Here is a 19,714-nt window from a genome sequence, read left to right on the forward strand (position 1 = left end):
AGGAGCAAGTTTCCTTTTTTTTTTTTTTTTTTTTGGTTTCTCAAGACAGCGTTTCTCTGTGTAGCTTTGGCTGTCCTGGAACTCACTCTGTAGACCAGGCTGGCCTCGAACTCACAGAGATCCGCCTGCCTCTGCCTCCTCAGCGCTGGAATGTTAAGGGGTGTGTGCCTCACTTTCGCGAGTGTTCCCAACAATCGCGGACTGACGTGTCCTCACAATCCACACGACTGAGGAAGAATCTCTGCGGCCCTTCCCGTAGACTCTGAACTCCGCGGACCCGCACCCGCAGAGGCGGCGCCGGCGCGGGCCCCAAAGCTCGGGGTGTGCGGGGGATGCAGCCGCTCGCCCGTCTTTTCAGAGCCGGGCCAAGGCTGCCCGAGAGGGCTGCAGACGCCTAGAGCGCGGAGCAGAGCTCGCACGCCCCCCGAAACCCGGCGGCAAACCCGACGTCCAGCACTGCTGTGACAGCGGCCCCTGGCGGCGGCGGCGACAACTGACGCGTGCGCCGCGGCGGCGAAGCCTAACGGCTCGGCTCGCGGCGCCCCGGAAGTGACGTCGCGGGAGGCGCCGCGGCCTTGGCCATGGCCCTCAAGGCCGCGGAACCGCCGTCAGCGGAAACACTGTTGCTCTGGGAACGGTAATGGGGTCGGGGTCCTGCAGTAGCGGAGGAGGGGTGGAGGGTGGCCTTTTCCAGTGTCCTTCCTGCCTTACGGCCCCCGTGGCAGCTGCGACACTGACCACCAGTGCCGCTCCGTACGACTGGCGCGCCGGCCGCCAAGCTGCCGGAAGGTGCAACCTGCCCTGGTTTCCGGTGCCGCACGCCGGCCTGCGGAGCGCGTTCCTCTTTCGTTCCGGCTTGATGGGCAGGCAGAAAGGGGAGCGGATCAGCTTGGGGCGAGATGACGCCCCGAGGCCCCTGAGCCCGTTTGGATGTTTGTGTCCTGCCAGGGAGCAAGCCCGGCTGAAGACGCGCGTGGTGCACGGGGACACCGAGGCCTGGCAGCGGGACCCCGCCTTCTCGGGCCTGCGGAGGGTCGGGGGCGTGGACGTGTCCTTCGTGAATGGGGACAGTTCCGGGGCCTGCGCCTCCCTGGTGGTGCTGAGCTACCCCGAGCTCAAGGTAACCTGGCTGGGACTTCGAGCCCGGTGCTGTTCACTCGTAGACCAGGCACCCCCAGGGTTCACTTCCCAAAACAGGGTTCAGAGCCTGGGTGCAATGCTGTAAAATGTTTCTTTTCTCCACCCCCGAGCCCTATGCATTTAATTTTCTTCCACTTTTTTTTTGGTGCTAAAAAGCCTGCCCAAGACCTCAAACGTGCCAAGGGATCGATACACCTCCTCTTCATTTGTAGAATTTAACGTATAGGGTGGAGTGTATTTCTTGGTTTTTGTTTTCCTTTGGTTTTTTGAGACAGGGTTTCTCTGTATTGTTTTGGAGGCTATCGGTCCAGCCCGGCCTCGAACTCACAGAGATCCGCCTGCCTCTGCCTCCCGAGTGCTGGGATTAAAGGCGTGCACCACCAACGCCAGGCTGGGTGGAGTGTATTTTTAAAAGGCCAGAAGCTCAGAAAATACCATAACTTTGAAGAGTCAATGGGCAGAGTGTTGGTGTGACAGCTCAATGGCTAGGAGCAAATGCTGTTGTTGCAGAGGACCCAGGTTCGGTTCCAACTCCCCCATCAGGCTGCCCCCAGCTGCGTTTAACTCCAGCTTCAGAAGATCTGTGCTGGCTTCTGGCCCCTGTGGGCACCAGCATGCATGTGGTGGGCATAAACCCCCACAAACCCATAACAAAGCTACACAAATAACAAATTAAATATTTCTTAAAGGACCAGCAGACGATTCTAAGCCTGGTTGTCTTGGTTGGCTCACCTCAGTGGCCGACAGCACATAACCACGGGTTGCCCGAGCAGGAAGTCTTCAGCCTTCCTAGATCTCCTGCTTTCAACCTTGTCTCGCACTAGCTCCGTTCTTAAAGTTATTTTTAACTTTTGAGCTAAAATAAAGAATGTTTTCCATTGTTCTCCTCATTCATGTCTTTTATTGTTCCTTGTTCATATTCTTCCCCCAGACAATACTCCCCGTCTTTCCTCCCAATTCCGTGTCTTCTACCCGTTAAATGTTGCTGGAATCGGCTCCCCTGCTTGCCTCCCCTCAGTCGTCAGTCGTCCCTCCTGTAGGCTGCTGACCAGTTTCTTCATAGGCTTCTTGCCTCTACTGTGGTTCCTTGGTCTTCATGGATAAGAGTTTTTTTTTTGTTTTGTTTTTTGTAAGAAGTAGGTGTCATCCAATCACAGGCCTTCTTAAGACTTCCTGCTGGGCATGATGGTACACACACCTGTGTTTGTGATTTCCTGGAACTGGAGTTATAGAAAGTTGTGGTTGTGCCTCCATGTGGGTGCTGAGAATTGAACCCAGGACCTCCGGAAGAGCAGCCAGTGCTCTGAACCGTTATCTCTCTGACCCCTCTTAAGAAATTCTGAATCTAACCAAAGTTGATCGTCACACTAAAGCAGAGCATGGTTTGGATAGGGTGGCCAGGCTAATTTTTGGGGTGCAGGAAATGTTCTGAACGTACGTTACGGGGCTGGAGAGATTGCTCAGCAGTTTAGAGCAGTTGCTATTACAGAGAACCCAGGTTCGGTACTCGGCACCCACACAGCATCTCACAGCCTTCTGTAATTCCAGTTCTAGGGATCCCATGACCTCTCCTGACCTTCATGAGCAGCACATACATGGTGTGTTTACAGACATGCAGACAAAACACTCATACAACAAAAATAATAAAATATTTAAAACTAGATTATAATGATAGTGGAAACACCAAAACTCATTGAATTACACACTTGACAAATGAGTTTTGTAAAGCGTAAAGTGTATCATAGTAAAACTGCTAAACAGAGTTCCAGAGCCACAGCCCATTCCTGGCGAAAGCTGGCTCCCGCAGTAGGTTTCCCATAAGCAAAGCATGGTTGGAGAATTAGTGGTCTACCTTTACAGTCAGGAATTCTTCCCGCAGCGTCCTTGACAGGCGGCCGCCTGATGGGATGGCTCTGCCCATAGCTGGCCATCTGCACCAGTGTGTCCCTCTCCACGGGAAGAAGAGAGTCTCTAATGTTTGTCACCCAGACAGCAATGCACAGAAGGAAGGGGTGTCCCCGCCCTTCTCCTGTTGGCTCCTTCCTGTCTGCTCTATCCTGAAGTCCACGCTAGCTTCTCTGCCTCATTTGCTGTGGCCCCAGCAGTATAGTTCACCCCGGTGCAATTAGGGTCATGGATCAATCTCATGTCCACACTTATTAGTCTAAGTGCAGCTTAAGGCACTGTTAGCATTGGCATTTTTAATTTGTGATATTACAGTATAATTACAGAATTTCCCCTTTTGCTCTCCTCCCTTCAGGCCCTCCCATATACCCATCCACCCCGCTCTGCCTAACGTTGCTTGTGTGTATCTGAATTCAGGCTTGGCCGTTTATTTAACCTGGGGAAGACTGTTTCTCGTGCTCTCAGCACTCCTCAGTTGCCTGCAGTTCTCTGTCTAAGTTGAGGCCTCCTGAGCTCTCCCCTGTCCAAGTTAGCACGTCTGTCGGTGCCGACCGTGTTCAGGTCACTTAGGCAGCAACGACGGTGAGATTTCATGGCATTTCTAAGAGACACAGTCTCATAGCAGACTGCTTGTCCTCTGGCTCTCACAGTCTTTCCACCCCCTCTTCCATAGTGGTCCCAGGGCCTCAGGTGCAGGAGTGTGCTGCAGCTGTCTGTCTGTCTGTCTGTCTGTCTCTCTATCCACCATCATCTATCTATCTCTGTATGTATCTATGTCTCTACCTATCATCTATGTATCTATATATATCTGTTTCTATGTATCTATCTATATATATGTTTCTATCTATGTATCTACGTATGTATCTATCCCTATCATCTATCTATATATCTATCTATATATGTTTCTATCTATGTATCTATCTATCTATGTATCTATCTATGTACCTATCTATCTGTGTATCTATCTATGTATCTGCCTATATATGTATCTATCGGTTGGTATCTATGGTATCTAGTATGTATCTTTCTGTTGGGACTGGGATCTACATCCCTGCATTTTGACCAGCTGTGATTTTCTGTAGTGGTCTCATCTGTTGCTGTCTGAGTCAGATTCTGAGTGAATGCCCCATTTGAAGTTATTGGCAGCCTTGAGAGCTTTCTTCGTGAGTCATTGGTGAAAATGTTAGGAGTCAGAGCCCCAGCACCCAGTGGCCAGATTGCTAGGTGTACTTAGGTACAGATCCAGCCGCAAGGGTCCATGGGAATTGTGATCTGGGAGCTCTCCTCAAGAGCCCGGGCAGGAGAGGGTTCTGGAGAACATGAACACAGTAGGAGTGGGTCTCCTCAGCATGCAAGTGTGCCTGATGGAGGCCCGGTACACAGTCAGGAGTTTGCCGCCTTGTGCTGTGTGCACCATGAGTTTGTCTTCCTGAGTCCCCCCCCCCCCACCCCAATTTTTTGGGACTCTGTTTTGCTTGCAGCTTACCTGCTCTGAAGGCATTCCTGTCCTGCCTGCCTGGCTTTCCCTCATGGTCCTTCTGAGCTGCACACAGTACCGCCCAGGTTCACAGCCTACTTTCTCAGGGGCTTCTACTCTAAGCCTCCAGCACCCATGCAGGTGGTCAGCTCACACTGACAAGGAAGGAGCCAGGCAGAGGAGGGGCAGGGAGGCCTGAGTCTGACTATCACCTCAGCCAAGCTCCTGAAGGAGCTGAGACTTGGGGTGATGTTGCGCCTCATATGCACTAGACCCTAAGGGCACCCCTGTGTACACTAGACACTAACTAGACACTAAGGACACCCCTGTGTGCACTAGACACTAAGGGCACCCCTGTGTGCACTAGACACTAAGGGCACCCCTGTGTGCACTAGACACTAAGGACACCCCTGTGTACACTAGACCCTAAGGGCACCCCTGTGTGCACTAGACACTAAGGACACCCCTGTGTACACTAGACACTAAGGACACCCTTGTGTACACTGGATCTTGGGGCTTCCTCATCCATACCAGGTCCCAAACAAGTTACCTGTAAGATGAAATTCACCTCAACTCCCCACCACCCAGTTGCAGGCAAATCATTCCGTCCTGTCCGTCAAACCTGGTCTCAGCCTGGCCACAGGTGAGGCTGACGTGAGAGCCACAGGCGGGAGGCAGGGACGGGTAGAACAGGTGGTTGCAGCCAGCGTCTGACCTGTACCTGGGGCCTTGCTGGCAGGTGGTGTATGAGGACAGCCACATGGTTCGCCTGCAGGCCCCTTATGTGTCGGGCTTCCTGGCCTTCCGAGAGGTACCCTTCCTGGTGGAGCTGGTACAGCGGTTGCAAGAGAAGGAGCCTGGCCTCATGCCCCAGGTAGGTATCTCCAAAGGTTAGGAGAACCCCTGTGCTTGTTTCTGCTCGGGAGCAGGGTCCCCTCAGGCCACTGCCGCCCATAGGAGGAGGGAATGAGAGCCATCCGCAGCCATCTCCCCTTCTTGCTGCCCCGGGAACGGCCCAGCTGACTGACTGACTCCCCTGTGGTCTATAGGTCCTTCTTGTGGATGGAAACGGGGTGCTTCACCAACGAGGTAATCCTAGAAGAGGATCAGAGAAGACGCTGTGGGAGAGTAGGGTGTTCTCCACCTCTTTCTGACCACCCCTTGCCTCCCACGGTACCCTGCACTGGCCCATCCCCAGCACCTCATTTAGGGTGACCACGTGATCATAGAGAGTCACAGAACTGAGCTCAGGTTAGCTCCACTCCCACACCAGCCCTGAGCTATCAGTCAGGCCTTGTCCCTGTCCTTGCCACGACACCATGGCCTGAAGGAGGGTACAGTGTCACTCCCAAGTGGAGCACGAAGGAGGTGTTGTCTTCCTAGCCAGCAGGAATGATAGGGGTCGGTCTGGCTGGAAACCATGGGCCCAGAGCCAAAGGATAGACATGTGCTACTCTGCCCACCAGTTCTGGGCCAGCAAGCCACTCCTGGGCGTATGTCTCTAACCGTTGCAGTCCAGGCCACCTGACAAGGCCCAGAGCATAGGGGACAGATGCTGAGGCCTGAAGACAGCAGCAGATAGAAGAGGGAGCCGTGAGGGTACGCCAGACTTGCCCATCCTGTCAGAGGAAGGCTGCTTCCTACACCCCGCTCTTAACGCCCGAGAGGTCAGCACAGAGGGCCTTGTTCATAGTCCCGCCAGCCTGGCTCCCACCAAGAGTCTGTCCCCGTGGATGAGAGAGTCTGGTTGGTTCCCTACCCCATCCCCACCACCCAGCTCACTCCCTTTGCTCCCTCGCAGGCTTTGGGGTGGCCTGCCACCTTGGTGTCCTTACAGATCTGCCCTGCATCGGGGTGGCCAAGAAGCTCCTGCAGGTGGATGGTCTGGAGAACAACTCCCTGCACAAGGAGAAGGTGAGGAGAGCCTTGGACTCCCTGTGACTCAACCAGGGTGCACCCGTGTTAGCTCTGGGGCCCATGGCTTGGCCACCTCTGGGGCCCCTCAGATCCAGCCTGGCCTGCTAGCACAGACCTCGCTCCCCTGGTTTCTTGCCCGGAAAAAAAAACCATCTTTCCCTGGTCCTTCCATGTGCCTGTGGGCAGTTCATCGAGCAGTGGCTCTCGGCCCTGGGACCCTCCCACCATGTTTGTGTCCCCTTTTTCCTGCCTCTGCCATGGCAGCACTCATGGAGGGCCATGCTCTACAGTGCCTGGGGACAGCTTTCCGGGTTCACCATCTCACCCTGACCGCCACCTCCCATGGTGCATCAGAGAAAGACGGGGTGCAAGCAGAGTTGTTTGTTTTTTTTTTAATTAGGGAAAGGGATCATAAAAGGGGGAAGGGAAGGGGGGAGATCAGCTTCCAGAGACAGGAGCAGCAGAGGAGAGGGAGGAAGGGGGAGAGGGGTGAGGGAGGGAGGGATGGGAGGTGGGGAGGTCCCTTTTAAAAGGGAACATAGTGAATGTGCACAGGTGGTGCTCTCAATGGCTGCAGCTGAGGGCAAATCCTGTCAGAACCTCCAGGACAAGCCAGTGCAGACGCCTGCACACTGACCTGCACAGTCAGCCTGTGGTCAGCTTACTGTGGTGCCTGACTCTGCCCTTTGCTTGGCCTCCACGTCATCATTCTCCACCCCGGGAACTGGCATTGTGGATGGGCTATCCTCATCCAGAGGAAGCCATTGACACAATGTTTATCCCGTTGGGCAAGTTCCAAGAGCAGAGACCCGCCACCTCCTTCCTGGCTCTCAGGAGCCTGTGTAGAGAGTGAGTTATCAACACCCATGGAGCTGGTGGAGCAGGGGAAGCCCAGGTCCTACTCGGGGCAACCTGGTCTCTGGATGCACTGATCCTCCCTCCCCCAAAAGAAGAGGGCTGTGAGTTGACTTGCATCAGATCCCTTGCTGGAGAGAAGCATCCAGGAGGTGGTAGCTTTGGCCTGGTCATGCACTGCTGTGCCCAGTGGCACCTGTGTGGTCCATCTGCTGTTTAGAGCCTTGGCAAACCACAACCCCTTCTCCAAGCCCCAGTTACCAGGGTAGGTGAACCTCACGCCATGGCCTTAGCGCAGTCGGCAACATAAACTCATTAACGCCTCTGAGGTGTAGCCTTGCTGGGGGGAAGTTCCTAGACAGAGTGAGGCCCTCTCCTCACGGCTTAGATTTTCTAGAATGAAGTTTTCTGGGCTGGAGAGATGGCTCAATGGCTAAAAATATGTACTGCTCAGATGGGGCGTTGGTGGCACACTCCTTTAACTCCAGCACCCGGAAGGCAGAGGCAGGCAGATCTCTATGAGTTCAAGGCCAGCCTGGTCTACAGAGCAAGTTTCAGGACAGCCAGGGCTACACAGAGAAATCATGTCTTGAAAAAAAAAAATGTTCTGCTCTTGCAGAGGACACAAGTTGGGTTCCCAGCACCTGTGACAACCAGATGTAACTCCAGCTCCCAGCAGTCTGATGCCCCTGGCCTCCATGGCAACTGCACTCACACGCCCACACAGACTTACACGCATATGTATAATCCTAAAATACCACCTTTTAAAGAAGGACGCTTTGCCTTCAGCCATTCCAGAAGGGACAGTGGGTCGGGGGTGGCTCGGGCAGCAAAGTGCTTGTCTTGAACACAAAGGCTTGAGATCGATTCCCATTACCCACATGAAAAGCGTGGAGCCTGGTGGCCCCAGCTTGTTATCCCAGCACGGGAGAGGGAGAAGGGGGTCCTCGGTGAGCTCCAGGCCAATAGGAGACAAAGAAGGCGAGCAGTGTTCCTGAGGGTGGCGTACTCCAGCCTGGCAGAGACAGGCCCCGAGCCCACAGATCTGCCCTCTGTCTCGTGCTGAGAGCAAAAGTGTGCCCTGGCATGCCTGCTGTACACATCTTCAAAGAGGTGTTTGTATAGTTGTTCTCTCTGTTTCTCAGATAGTGCTCCTTCAGGCTGGGGGAGACACGTTTCCTCTGATGGGCGACTCTGGGACTGTCCTGGGAATGGTGAGTGGCCCAAAGGCTGTGTCCCGACCACCAAACCACCCAACCACATGCATGAATGCAGGCTGGACCCTGTCCTCCACGTACCCTCCCACCAACCAGAGTACGCTGCGCCACACGCTCCTCGGGTTACACTCGCCCCGTGCGCCACCTGGAGATGGCTGTGAACTCCTTCCTGCCACCCTGGAATGTGCCCCAGCCGAGCGTGCCCTCCCTCACCCACAGGCCCTGAAGAGCCATGACCACAGCACCAAGCCCCTCTATGTCTCTGTGGGCCACAGAATAAGCCTGGAGGTCGCTGTGCGCCTGACCCACCTCTGCTGTAGGTTCCGGATCCCAGAGCCCATACGCCAGGTATGGGGCGGGGGCGGGGGGGGGGGGGGATTGACACTGCCACCCAGTCTCACTTGGGGTGGGTCTCTGCAGGGATCTGAGGACAGGTTCCCCAGGCTAGAGAGCCTGGTGGAGCTGACTGGGCACTGCAGAGCAGAGGTTGCTTCGCTTGGGAATTCTCACTACTGTGCCTGCGTCTGCCTTGCTAAGCCTCCTGCACCTGGAGCAGCAGCGCAGCCTGGCTGTCCAAAGCCAGCACGTCTCAGGGGGGCCGGTGGTTACATTGAGGAGGCTTGTGCTGGTGCCAAGGACACCAATTAGGAACGATCTCAGGGCTGGGCTCCCCCATCACCCACGCTGCTCTTCAGGGCCCCAGAGGCTCAGCACTCTGATAACTCCCTCGTCTCAGCCCTCGGGGAAGAAACACGTGACTGAGATGCGGGCGTGTGCAGGTCACCTGTCTGTATAACCCTCACACGCTGGTGCCTGGCAACAGCGGCCTGGAGGCTGAGGACCCAGGAAAAGCGGGCCCCCTCCCCCCCTTTTTTTGAGACAGGGTTTCTCTGTGTGACTCTGCTGTCCTGTAACTCACAGAGGCCTGGCCCTGCCTCCAGGGTGCTGAGATTAAAGGTGCAACACCACCTCCTGATTGGAAAAGCCACTTCTTAGAGGAGGGTAGGAGGACAGACGGGCTCTAGAAAGGCAAAAGCCCCGCTCAGGAGGAATGGGATACATTCAATCCACCCAGTCAGAGCGGTGAGGTGGAAACCCCACCAGCAAGGGACTTGGAGCAGTTCCTGTCCGCATCAGCTGTGGGACCACAGCTCCGCACACTCAGGAGGTGTGAGGTCTCTGGGAGGTGTGAAGGAGGCCATGGCCGCAGGCTGGACCCTGCTGCCCAGAGCGAGTGCCTCTGTCTCTGCCTAGCTAAGGGAGAACAGCAGAGCTGCAGATGCACGGGATGGCCTCCAGGTGGCGGCAGTGGCCTGTGGTGCTCAGCCCTGCTCCTGGAAAGGCTGCCCAGAGGGTGGCCTCCAAAGATAAGTGAGCTGTTGGCATCCCTCAGGAAGGGCCCTCTTCCCCCTGGCTCACCCCAGCCCTCCCTCGCCCGGGGTGTCACTTTGGTTACAGCAGCAGTGGGCTCTTAAACCTGTGAGTCGCGCCCCTAGCCCAGGAAGCCTTTCCCCTTCCCTCTCGGTGGTCTAATGAGAGAACTCGCCGCCTCAGACCCACTGTGCCGGCCTCAGCTCTATTGGCCGTGGTTTTTCCCGGGTTTCTGCCCTAGCAGAATACCAGAAGCCAGGGCATGTCTGCATGGGAGAGGTTGCCCCGCCCAGGGCGCACGCACACAGAGCCAGCACATGGCTGCTACCCTGGGAGCCCAGGCTGGCCAGAAGGAAGGGAATAAGGCTTGTCCCTGCCCAGAAGGACTGGCCGTGGCTCTTGGCTTCTCTCCTTTCCACTGGCCTCTCAGCAGAGATCCCCCCCCCCAGCAATTCCACCTCCCCAGAGTTCTCCAAGAAGAGGTCCGCGCCGGTCTCTGGGGTCTTCCCCCTTCTCCGGTTCATACCCAGACTCTGCCGTAACCCGGTAGGACTATTGGTTCCAGGCTCTGCTGTGCTCCTTGTACTGGGTCCAGGCTCTGCCCATCAGGCCGTCCCACTGCCCACAGCCTACTTCCCTTGGCTGAAGAGACTCTGTCTGCAGGGTTAGCTGTTGCTATCTGTAGGCCATGTGGTCCCAAAGCTAAGCTAAGTCCATCCGAGCTGGGACAGGGGACTTCCTGAGGCCACACCCTTACAGGTGGCGGGGCACATTCAGGTCTGAGTCCCGCTCTGTGTCCATACCTGTGGCGACTTGTCAGACTTTCTGAGGATGGGCAAGTGTCACAGCTGACACCCATCAGAGGGACAGACAGAGAAGACAGACACCTGGGCTATGAGTCAGAAGAGGGCTAAGCAGCATGGAGAAGCAGGAGCTCTGGGCCCAGGTTTCACCTGCCCGTCAGCTGATGCTGGGAGGAGCTAGGAGGGTCTCGGCATTTCTGTCCTGGGTGTGTGGGGGCTGCCTCTGGAAGGGCTGAAGTGCTCCCCAGCGGCTGGGGATGGGGACATATGCCCAGGGCCTGGCCACAGCTGAGTGTGTCTTTCAGGCTGACATCCGCTCCCGAGAGCACATCCGAAGGACTCTAGGACACCCTGGGTCTCCTGCACAAAGGCAGGAGAGGTGAGTGGGGGAAGGGTGTCCTCAGTGAGCCCAGTCTGCCCTTGATGTGGGAAGGATGTCCTCAGTGACTGTGTGAGCCCAGTCTGTGTGAGCCCAGTGACTGTGTGAGCCCAATCTGCCCTTGATGTAGGGTTGTGAGACCAGGCTTGGCAGGGGACATAGGAAGAGGTCCCTTGGAGAATAGACTTCAAACCTAGTGGGAACCCTCAAGAGACCCCACTCCTATGGCCTCAGTTGTCCCAAGGCCTACCTCCAAACATGGCTGCTGTCCTAGGTTTCTGTTGCTGTGAGGAAACACCATGCCAAAAGCAAGTTAGGAGCAAAGGCTCACACTCCCGGCTCACACTCCCGGCTCTCACTCCCGGCTCACACTCCCGGCTCACACCCCCGGCTCACACTCTTCGGCTCTCACTCCCGGCTCACACTCCCGGCTCACACTCCCGGCTCTCACTCCCGGCTCTCACCCCCGGCTCTCACTCCCGGCTCACACTCCCGGCTCACACTCCCGGCTCACACTCCCGGCTCTCACTCCCGGCTCTCACCCCCGGCTCTCACCCCCGGCTCACACTCCCGGCTCACACCCCCGGCTCTCACTCCCGGCTCACACTCCTGGCTCACACTCCCGGCTCTCACCCCCGGCTCTCACTCCCGGCTCACACTCCCACATCACAGTTCATCGTTGAGGAAGTCACAGCGGGAACTCAAGCAGGGCAGGAACCTGCTTCACCTGGAGGGAGCCGCTCACGGGCTTGCTCCTCATGGCTTGCTCAGTCTGCTTTCTTACAGAACCCAGGACCACCAGCCAAAATGTCCTACAGCTAGCTCTTAAGGGAGCATTCCTCAACCGAGTCCCCTCCTTTCAGAAGACTCTAACTTGTGTCAAGTTGACATGAAACTATTCAGTACAGCTGCCTAACCTTTCCTGGTCCATTTTGCCTGTCCAGGGGCCCAGGCCAGGTCTGCTCAGAAAAGATACAGTCTTTTAGAGTCAGACCTGGTTCTGTTCAAGAGTGAGACTGTTGTTAGCCGGCAGACCCAGCTAGGGACACAGGGCTGTCGTGAATTCCTTATTACTAGAACAGGCCTCGGGGAAGCCTTGTCAAGGAACAGGTACTGTGATCCCACTCCACAGATGAGGAGACTGAGGCACGGGGCGTCTGGCAGCTTCAGTTTTGGTCCCTGCCTCCAGTGCTCCTCACTGCCCAGGTGACGACAATAGCCCTGTCCTGAGTGGTGAAGGGCGCCCTTGTCATGTTTTTTCCCCTGGTAGCTGGTGGCTGTTCCTGGACCCATGAAGCCGTTTGAGAAGTGAGGGAATGGGCGGGTGGCCCTACCCGCAGCTTCACAGCTGAGCTTGGTTAGCCTGAGGGTGAGTGAGTGGCCTGTTTAGTTGATGACTATCTGCCTGTCCCTCTAGACTGGGCCCTTCATCGGGCCTTCCACAGACCCTGGAGAGCAAGGGGACTTCTGACACACCTGGTCTTTTATGTTACCTGTTTCTTGGTGTCATTACCAGGAGGCAGAAGGAGCAGAGGCCAAAAGCATGTCCCGGAGCACCTGCAGGTCCCTGCAGCCTCCCCGAGGACTGTGGCAGAGACTCCAGCACAGACCTGAAAGACCCCCAGCCGGGCTTCCAGGAGCAGCAGAAGGACCAGCAGTCAGAGGGAAGTGGACATCATGAAGACTCAGACCTCTGGCCTCCTTCTCCAGTCTGGGTACAGTCACCGCCCCGGGAAGAGGATCTCTAAGAGCTGTGGGAATCTCACCCATGCCACAGGTAGAGCATTGGGCCTTGGAGGCAACAGTGGCCTGAACCCCAGCAGGATGCAACAGGCATGGTCTGGCTTGGGCCAATGGTTGCCTAGCCTCCTCTATCACTGACCGGCCAGTGTAGTCACTGTGCCCCAGAAGGACCACATTCCAGACCAGTAAACAACATAAGCACCCAGAGGACACACGGGCTCCCAGAGGTCCTGAGGTCCTGTGCCAGCATCTGCAGCTCTGACCTTCCCCCCCCCCAACACAGACCTGGCTCTGGTTTCGCTCCTCTGTCCTCAGGGGTCACTGTTACATCACCATCCTGGCCTCAGATTGTCCTTCGGTGGGCATAGCCAAGTCGGGCTTAGGCTTGCCTGCTGCTGAGCCTGGGGGACCTGCAGTGGGAAAGCCTCAAGCCTGGAGCAGGCTGAGGAGTGGGCGTCGGGGAGTCAGCTCCACAGAGGATGCCAGATGGGAAGCCAGTTGAGGCCGGTGGTGAGAAAGCCCCAGGCTCGGCTCCTCACTCCTCTCCCTGCCACCCTCTCACCAGAGGGAGCGTCAAAATCCCATCCTGCTAAGAAGGCGGGTCTGTTCTAGGCCGGTGGCTTCTTCTCTGGGTGCGCCTGAAGTGGTGCTGAGGCAGGCCACAGAGGTGGCTCCCCCAGCAGCGTGGCTCCCGTACCCTGTCCTCCCCCCCACACACACACACAGGTGCACCAGAGTGGCAGCTGGGGTGAGACACCTGTAACGTGTCCCCAGAGTCCCTGGAGGAGAGTCGTCAGGTGGTGGGCAAAGCCTGTGGACACCGTGGGATGGGGGTCAGGGTGGACCGAGGGCTAGGGATGGAGGGAGGACGTCGGGGACAGCTTTCCTGTGATGGCCAACCCCCTTTAGATTCAGCTAGGCTGCAGAGTCCCTGCTAAGCCAGGCTGTCGTGACTGTCAAGGCCCGGGGGTAGGGCTGCTGCTGCTGCAGTCTGACGGGCTGGCAGCTGGGTCCCACGGCCGGGGATGTCAGTTTGGGGCATTAGGAAAGACACACATGTGGTCCTGCCACCCAGTAAGTTCCCAGCAAATGAACTGTGGGACAGAGAGGAGGCAACAGGGACACCCACCCTGTCTGAGGAGGAAGGTCATCTCTGCGGTGCCCACATCCCCGCCCCCCATAGTGGGCGTACGGGAAGGGAAGTGTGAGCTTGACCAGGAAACACCCCAGCCTGAAGCTGTGGCCTCATTCCACCTGCTTGCTGAGTCAGAGTCCCAAGCTAGTACCTTGGATCTGACAGAGTGCCCCAGACTAGCAGGTCTCCAAGAGGTACAGCCCCCACTGGCCTTCCCCCACCCCTCACAAACACTGTACATGCACACGCACACATTTGCATACACATACATACGTGTACACACATGAACATACACATGCATGTGCGTGCATGCACGCACAAACACACACACACATCCTGTGGAAGCCAAGTGCTGGAGAGCCTGCAGCTGGCCCCACCATCTGTCTTCCTAAGGTTGTCCAGGTTTCTCCCTCCTCGAGCCCTGTCAAGACAGAGTTGTGGGTTCTGGGGGTTTGGAAGCAGTGGGTTGAGGCTGAGCTGCAGTGGCCAGAACCCTCATGCCAAGCTCAGCTGTCAAGGGGGGAATGAGGCCTGTCCAGCCTCCCATGCAGCTGGAAGGTGCCAGGAGGAGGAATGGATGAGAGCTTCGCACGGCCCGGACACAGCATCCTTGGGTGAAGGAAAGCTGGTGGGTCATAGAGTCGTGGGGCTCCAGAGGCCAAGGCCCTCCGTCTTTAAGGCCAGCCTCACAGATGAGGAAACCAGCTTGTACAGTCCCCCATCCACACCTCCCTTGGGCAGGCAGTTCCTCCCGCTCCTGTGAGCCACCAGAGTGTGGCTGGGGACCCCGCCTGGCCACTCCTCTGTCCCATCTGCTCCCCTCCAACAGGACACGCACAGGTCACACCTCACCTGCCCAGCACACTCAGCTTGGCACCTTCCCACACTCCTCTGAGCAAGCCATGGTGAGGGTAGCCGTGCCCCCAGGGTGGGGGGCTCTCCGGACTGCCTGTGCAGCCACACGGGGAGGTGCAGGCCAGAGCCTGAAGGTGGACTTGTAGACAACTCTTATGTGATTTAAATCCTCTCGGTCATTAAAGTACAACTTGTCAGCCTTTGTGGAATATTCGCAGTCCAGTTTGCACAGCGGTATGTGTGGGCCCGGCTTCTGGGGAGCTTGAGACCCGAGGATCACTGGGCCTGGGTTCAAGGCCAGCCTGACAGCATAGGCCAGAGGCTTTGTCACAAGCAGACAGAAGATCCATCATCTCGTGCAGCCATTACCTTGTTTGCCTCAGCACGTTTTCATGATCCAAAGGGGGCCGTGCTGTTAGCCTGCAGTCCCCACCCTTCTCCACGAGAAACAGCCCGGCCATCCCACGCTGTGTGCGCGTGAGGGTGAGCCTGGTCCAGGCTCCTTTGTGGGATCCCACGCGTCATCGCTTCTCCTCTGGTGACTGAGTTCTGTCCCTGCATAGAGCGGTGCACTTGGCTTGTCCGGTTGTCTCCCAGGTGCTCACCTTGTGCCTGCGCTAGAGATCCTGCGTGCTGGGCGCCTTGTAACTGTCCTCAGCTCTTGTGGGTGTAGGCCTGGGAGGGCCAGTGCCAGGTCCTACGGTGACCCTGTGTTTCCCACAGGAGCAGTCCCCTTCCGCAGCCCTGCCACCACCCCCAAGAGCTTATCCCCACGCCCTCCAGGCTTGTGTGTCTTTGGAGTCTGGCCGTCCAATGAGTTGGAAAGGACCTGGTGGGAGTTTATTTATTTGCCTTCTCCTAGGCCACTTTTGTATCTATTCACATCCTTTGTTCTCTCTCTCTCTCTCTCTCTCTCTCTCTCTCTCTCTCTCTCTCTCTCTCTCTCTCTCTCTCTCTCTCTCTCTCTCTGTGTGTGTGTGTGTGTGTGTGTGTGTGTGTGTGTGTGTGTGTGTGTGTCTGCGATTGGGCTATTTGTAGTTGAGTTTCAAGCTCTTTGGGATTTTAGTGATGGGAATGTGTGTCTCAAGGAGTTAATCTTGAGTCTAATTCATTGCTATTTTCTTTTTCTGCCCCTGAGATGGCTAGAAATAGCCCCACTTTGAGTCCTGCCTTTGGCCAACCCGTGTCTGTTGCCTCGGCCAGCCATGGTTTCTTTGGTGGCTTCCTCGGATGACTTGGCAGGAGTGGGAGCAGAGGTTCCTTGCCCAGGACCCACAAGAGTTAGAAATTGAGAGGAGGCCGCCACTACCTCTGTCTGCATCGCAGCCTTCCCTACCTGTCCCCAAGCCACCCGCCACGGCGCTCCCAGATGCTGCTAGGAGCGAGCCCTGCTCTACCGTGGCCTTAGGATGGAGCAGAAGTGTGCGGGCTCAGGACAGCATGTGGTTCTCAGGGCCCGAAAGGTGGCTGAGGTGGTTTGGGGTGGGTCTATGCCTCCAAGAAGTTTAGTGCAGGGGGCAGCAACCAGGCTTGGGGACAGTGCAGGGCCACTGCATGCTTGGTGTGCAGGCCGGTGCCGTGATACCTGCCACATCAGTGGACTGGTGTGGGGCCCTACCCCTCAACTGCTTCTCCAGGCCAGAGCTCCCTGGGCTTGGCTGCAGGAGCAAGCTGAAGGAGCGGAGGCGATGGAGCGTGGGTCTGTCTGAGGTGGGATGGCCAGACACCAATGCTGGAGGGCAGGGGGCCTAAGTGCAGTGGCGTCTCGGCTCCTTCCCACAGAACCTTAAAAATAGGACCACGGCGATGTCCATCTCAGCAGACCACAGCTCTCCAGAGCTAAGAATATTCTCGGCCCTCTTAATAATTCAAGTCAGGTCCAAATAGATTTCCATATCCATCTGCAGCCTCTGAGCCCCTTCCCAGCATCCCCACCCCTGTCCAGCAGCTGGGAGAAGAGGCTCCCAGGAGGAGGTAATCTAGCCTGGCCTCTGGTCACTCAGGACCCCAGTTGCCACATTTTCTGTTCACGTGGCAACCGGGAATGGTGGACACTGCCAGGCTGGAGTGGCTCACGGTGACCCGGTCATAGGCCAACCCTGGGGAGAGAGGCTCAAGCTGCCGCCACCTACGTACCAGGCAGGTCAGGTTGGGGAACCTCGACCCTCCCTCAACACCCCCCCAGAACCATTTGCTGTCTCTTGGCTATCGGGAGCTCACCTGCTCCTGCTCCTTAGACCCCAGTGACTGCTACACAGTCCCCTGGGAGTATTTCCCTTCCTCCTCAGAAGAGTCCTTGAAGGACTTTTCTGCGGCTGGGACCTAGTGAGTGCATCTGGAGAGAGCTCCAAGGCCTCTGCTCTTGCATGCTGAGTGTGCCCGGTCAAGTCCCTCGGCCTCCCGGTGCCTCCTTCCTCAGTGGCGAGATGGTGGGTCTCATGTCTCCAGAGTCAGCAGGCATCAGCCTGGACCGCCTTCCCCTCCAGTGACAGCTGAAGGCACCCCTCTCCCACCTGTCAGCTGAAGATCTGGTATCAAAGGTGAGGAGGCCAGGGAGGGTCACATGGTAAGGTGGAGGACCTCCCACCTGGCCCACCCCCCACCCCCACAGCAGCCCAGCCCAGTGATCCTGCTGTACCACCCTGACCAGGCCCAGCAGGGAGTTTTACCTAATTATTAATTAAAAGCAGAGGCACAGGATAGAGGCTCTGCTGACATGCAGATGAATGGCCCAAGGGGTTGTCAGCCGGGTGTCACAGAGTAGAACTCTCTTCCCCATTCCCCACCCACCTGGCAGGCACCCGCTGTACCAGGTCCTGGACGGGCTTCTGGGAAACGGGAAGGTAAAGCGCAGGGGTCCAGATTCCAGGCATCAGGGACCCGCACCAGGCCCCAGTGGAGAGCTGTGGATACAGCCTGGGCTTGGGTTGGGCTTTTTGTTTCATGTTGGACAGGGTCTTGGCACAGGTGGGATGACCTGGAGCCTCTGATCTTACTGCCCCCCCCAGCAGTGGGGTCACAGGTCTGTGCCACCACCACACTAATTCTGGGATCAAACCCAAGGCTCTGCATGCTAGACAAACACTGCCAACCGAGGTACATCCTCCCCAGCTTGGGGTTTGTCTTTACACGTTTAAATTCCATCCATGGTGTTCTTTCTAGCCAAAGCCGTAAGTCTGCACTGTTTGGGACATTCTTGTAAGGCTTGCACGAGAAGCCGGTGCCTACCTTGCCTGGGTCCCTCCCAGAGGCAAACTTATTTTTAGCATATTCTTTGGTTATTTACTTCATTCTTCAAGCAGTGTTTTTAAATTATGTGTGTGGGTGTGTGCATGTAAGTACAGTGGTACTTCAGGGGCTAGAAGAGGACATGGCATCAGCGTCACAGGCTGTCGGGAGCCACGAGTGAGCCAGTTGTGAGCCAGACCTGAGTGCTGGGAACCGAACTGTGTGGCGAGCGCTCTTACCCTGGGTGTTTACAGCTACAGAGCATGAAACGTTGCTCCCTTCTGCCCTCCAGATTTAGAAATTGCCCGCTGACTTCTTCACCGCTGCGTTTGTCGTCTGTTCTCCTATGTTAGCCGTTGCTTATGTGCCCGCGAATGTGCGCATGCGCACGCGCACGCATATGCGTGCTGCATTCCCACACATCTCTTTGCGATGGAATCAGAATCCACCGTCTGTAAGCCTGTGTCCTTGCAAGCAGGATTCTCAGCTGAGTCGCATATCATAATCACATTTGTTTTACTTGTACAACCCTCTTGCTCTCCTGGACTTAATGACTGCCTTCTTTAAGGGGGCAGCCATTACTGATTCCTCCCCTAACCCTGCAGTGGAACCAAACAGTATGCATCTCCTTCTGGAGCATTAACATCAGAAGGCCATGTGTGACCCTGACTTCTTGGTCGCTCTGGTAGCAATTCTCCTGGACAGCCGAGTGGCCCACCCTCCTGGATTTATACAGTTGCTTGGCAACGAGACCTGTTGTGTGACTCTTGAATGATGACAAAAGCAAGCTTTCCCAACTTTAGGTTGTAGAACATGTGTGGCTGGTGCGCTCTCTGTTCTCTGTCTCTGTCTCTGTCTCTGTCTCTGTCTCTCTCTCTCTCTCTCTGTCTCTCTCTGTCTGTCTCTCTCTCACTTTCTCTCTACCTTTCCTCCCCTCCCTCTCTTCCTTCTCCCTCCTCCCCTCCCTCCCTCTTAGGGTCTCATGTATTTCCAGCTGCCTCGTCACAAGCTGCTCTGAGGACATCATCTTGGAAACGTCTGTTCTACCTTTCAAGACTGGATGACAGCACCCCCAGCTGCCATCATTATAAGCTCACTAGACCCTCAGAGAGAGAGAGAGCCCCAGCCCATCCGCTCTTGGTCTCCCATCCCTCAAAAACATGATATAGCGAACCTCTGATGGCAAAGAAACCGGTTTGCCAAAAGAGATGAGCGATACAGAGCCGTTTCCTCCCAGGCCCCCATCTTACCAAAGTTCATGTTTTAATGCTGCGCAAGACCCTTTGAGAAGCCCACCCTTTCCCCTCAGAAACCCCTGATGGCCCTGTGGCAGGGGAATCTGGAACGAGGCCCTTTCTTTTTTTAAGATTTTATTTATTATGTATACAATACTTTGCCTCCATGTCTGCCTGCACGTCAGAAGAGGGCGCCAGATCTCATTACAGATGGTTGTGAGCCACCGTGTGGTTGCTGGAAATTGAACTCAGGACCTCTGGAAGAATAGGTAGTGCTCTTAACCTCTGAGCCATCTCTCCAGCCCCGAGGCCCATTCTTCTTATTAAACTACCATGAGAGTTTTTGTACCCTAGGCGGGGTACAGCTCCGTGGTAGAGCACCTGCCTGGCATGGGTTTGATCCCCAGCCCTCACCCACACTCCAAAATAGTTACCATAGCGGCAGTAGTTTTGT

The 19,714-nt window shown here is 56.2% G+C and overlaps 1 protein-coding gene across 6 annotated transcripts; it reads left to right on the top strand.

Moving 5' to 3' along the window:
• The first annotated feature begins 241 nt into the window (after nucleotides 1–241).
• Endov (endonuclease V) lies at nucleotides 242–19,409 on the top strand. 6 transcript variants are annotated; one of them, XM_005070184.4, is made up of 9 exons: nucleotides 242–637; nucleotides 949–1,120; nucleotides 5,262–5,396; nucleotides 5,572–5,611; nucleotides 6,324–6,436; nucleotides 8,440–8,508; nucleotides 8,731–8,859; nucleotides 10,991–11,064; nucleotides 12,581–15,006. In XM_005070184.4, exons 1-9 carry the CDS (start codon nucleotides 582–584, stop codon nucleotides 12,810–12,812), a joined length of 1,020 nt encoding a protein of 339 aa, XP_005070241.1. In that variant the 5' UTR covers nucleotides 242–581; the 3' UTR covers nucleotides 12,813–15,006. The 6 variants fall into 6 exon arrangements, 5 of the variants coding, with proteins under 5 accessions (XP_005070241.1, XP_012968893.1, XP_040606091.1 ...); XR_001196480.3 differs by lacking the exon at nucleotides 242–637 and adding an exon at nucleotides 12,335–12,433 and having other exon boundaries at nucleotides 666–1,120; nucleotides 12,581–12,721; XM_040750157.1 differs by lacking the exon at nucleotides 242–637 and adding an exon at nucleotides 19,003–19,409 and having other exon boundaries at nucleotides 670–1,120; nucleotides 12,581–12,841.
• The last annotated feature ends 305 nt before the right edge of the window (nucleotides 19,410–19,714 follow it).

Source organism: Mesocricetus auratus, unplaced genomic scaffold (assembly GCF_017639785.1).
Source record: "Mesocricetus auratus isolate SY011 unplaced genomic scaffold, BCM_Maur_2.0 Super-Scaffold_100007, whole genome shotgun sequence".
Lineage (NCBI taxonomy): Eukaryota > Metazoa > Chordata > Mammalia > Rodentia > Cricetidae > Mesocricetus > Mesocricetus auratus.

Coding starts and splice junctions, on each gene's coding strand:
- Endov (XM_040750157.1), top strand. CDS start 860: ATGGGCAGGCAGAAAGGGGAGCGGATCAGCTTGGGGCGAGATGACGCC. Junction 5,612..6,323: donor CGGGGTGCTTCACCAACGAG/GTAATCCTAGAA, acceptor GCTCCCTCGCAG/GCTTTGGGGTGGCCTGCCAC. Junction 6,437..8,439: donor ACTCCCTGCACAAGGAGAAG/GTGAGGAGAGCC, acceptor TCTGTTTCTCAG/ATAGTGCTCCTTCAGGCTGG.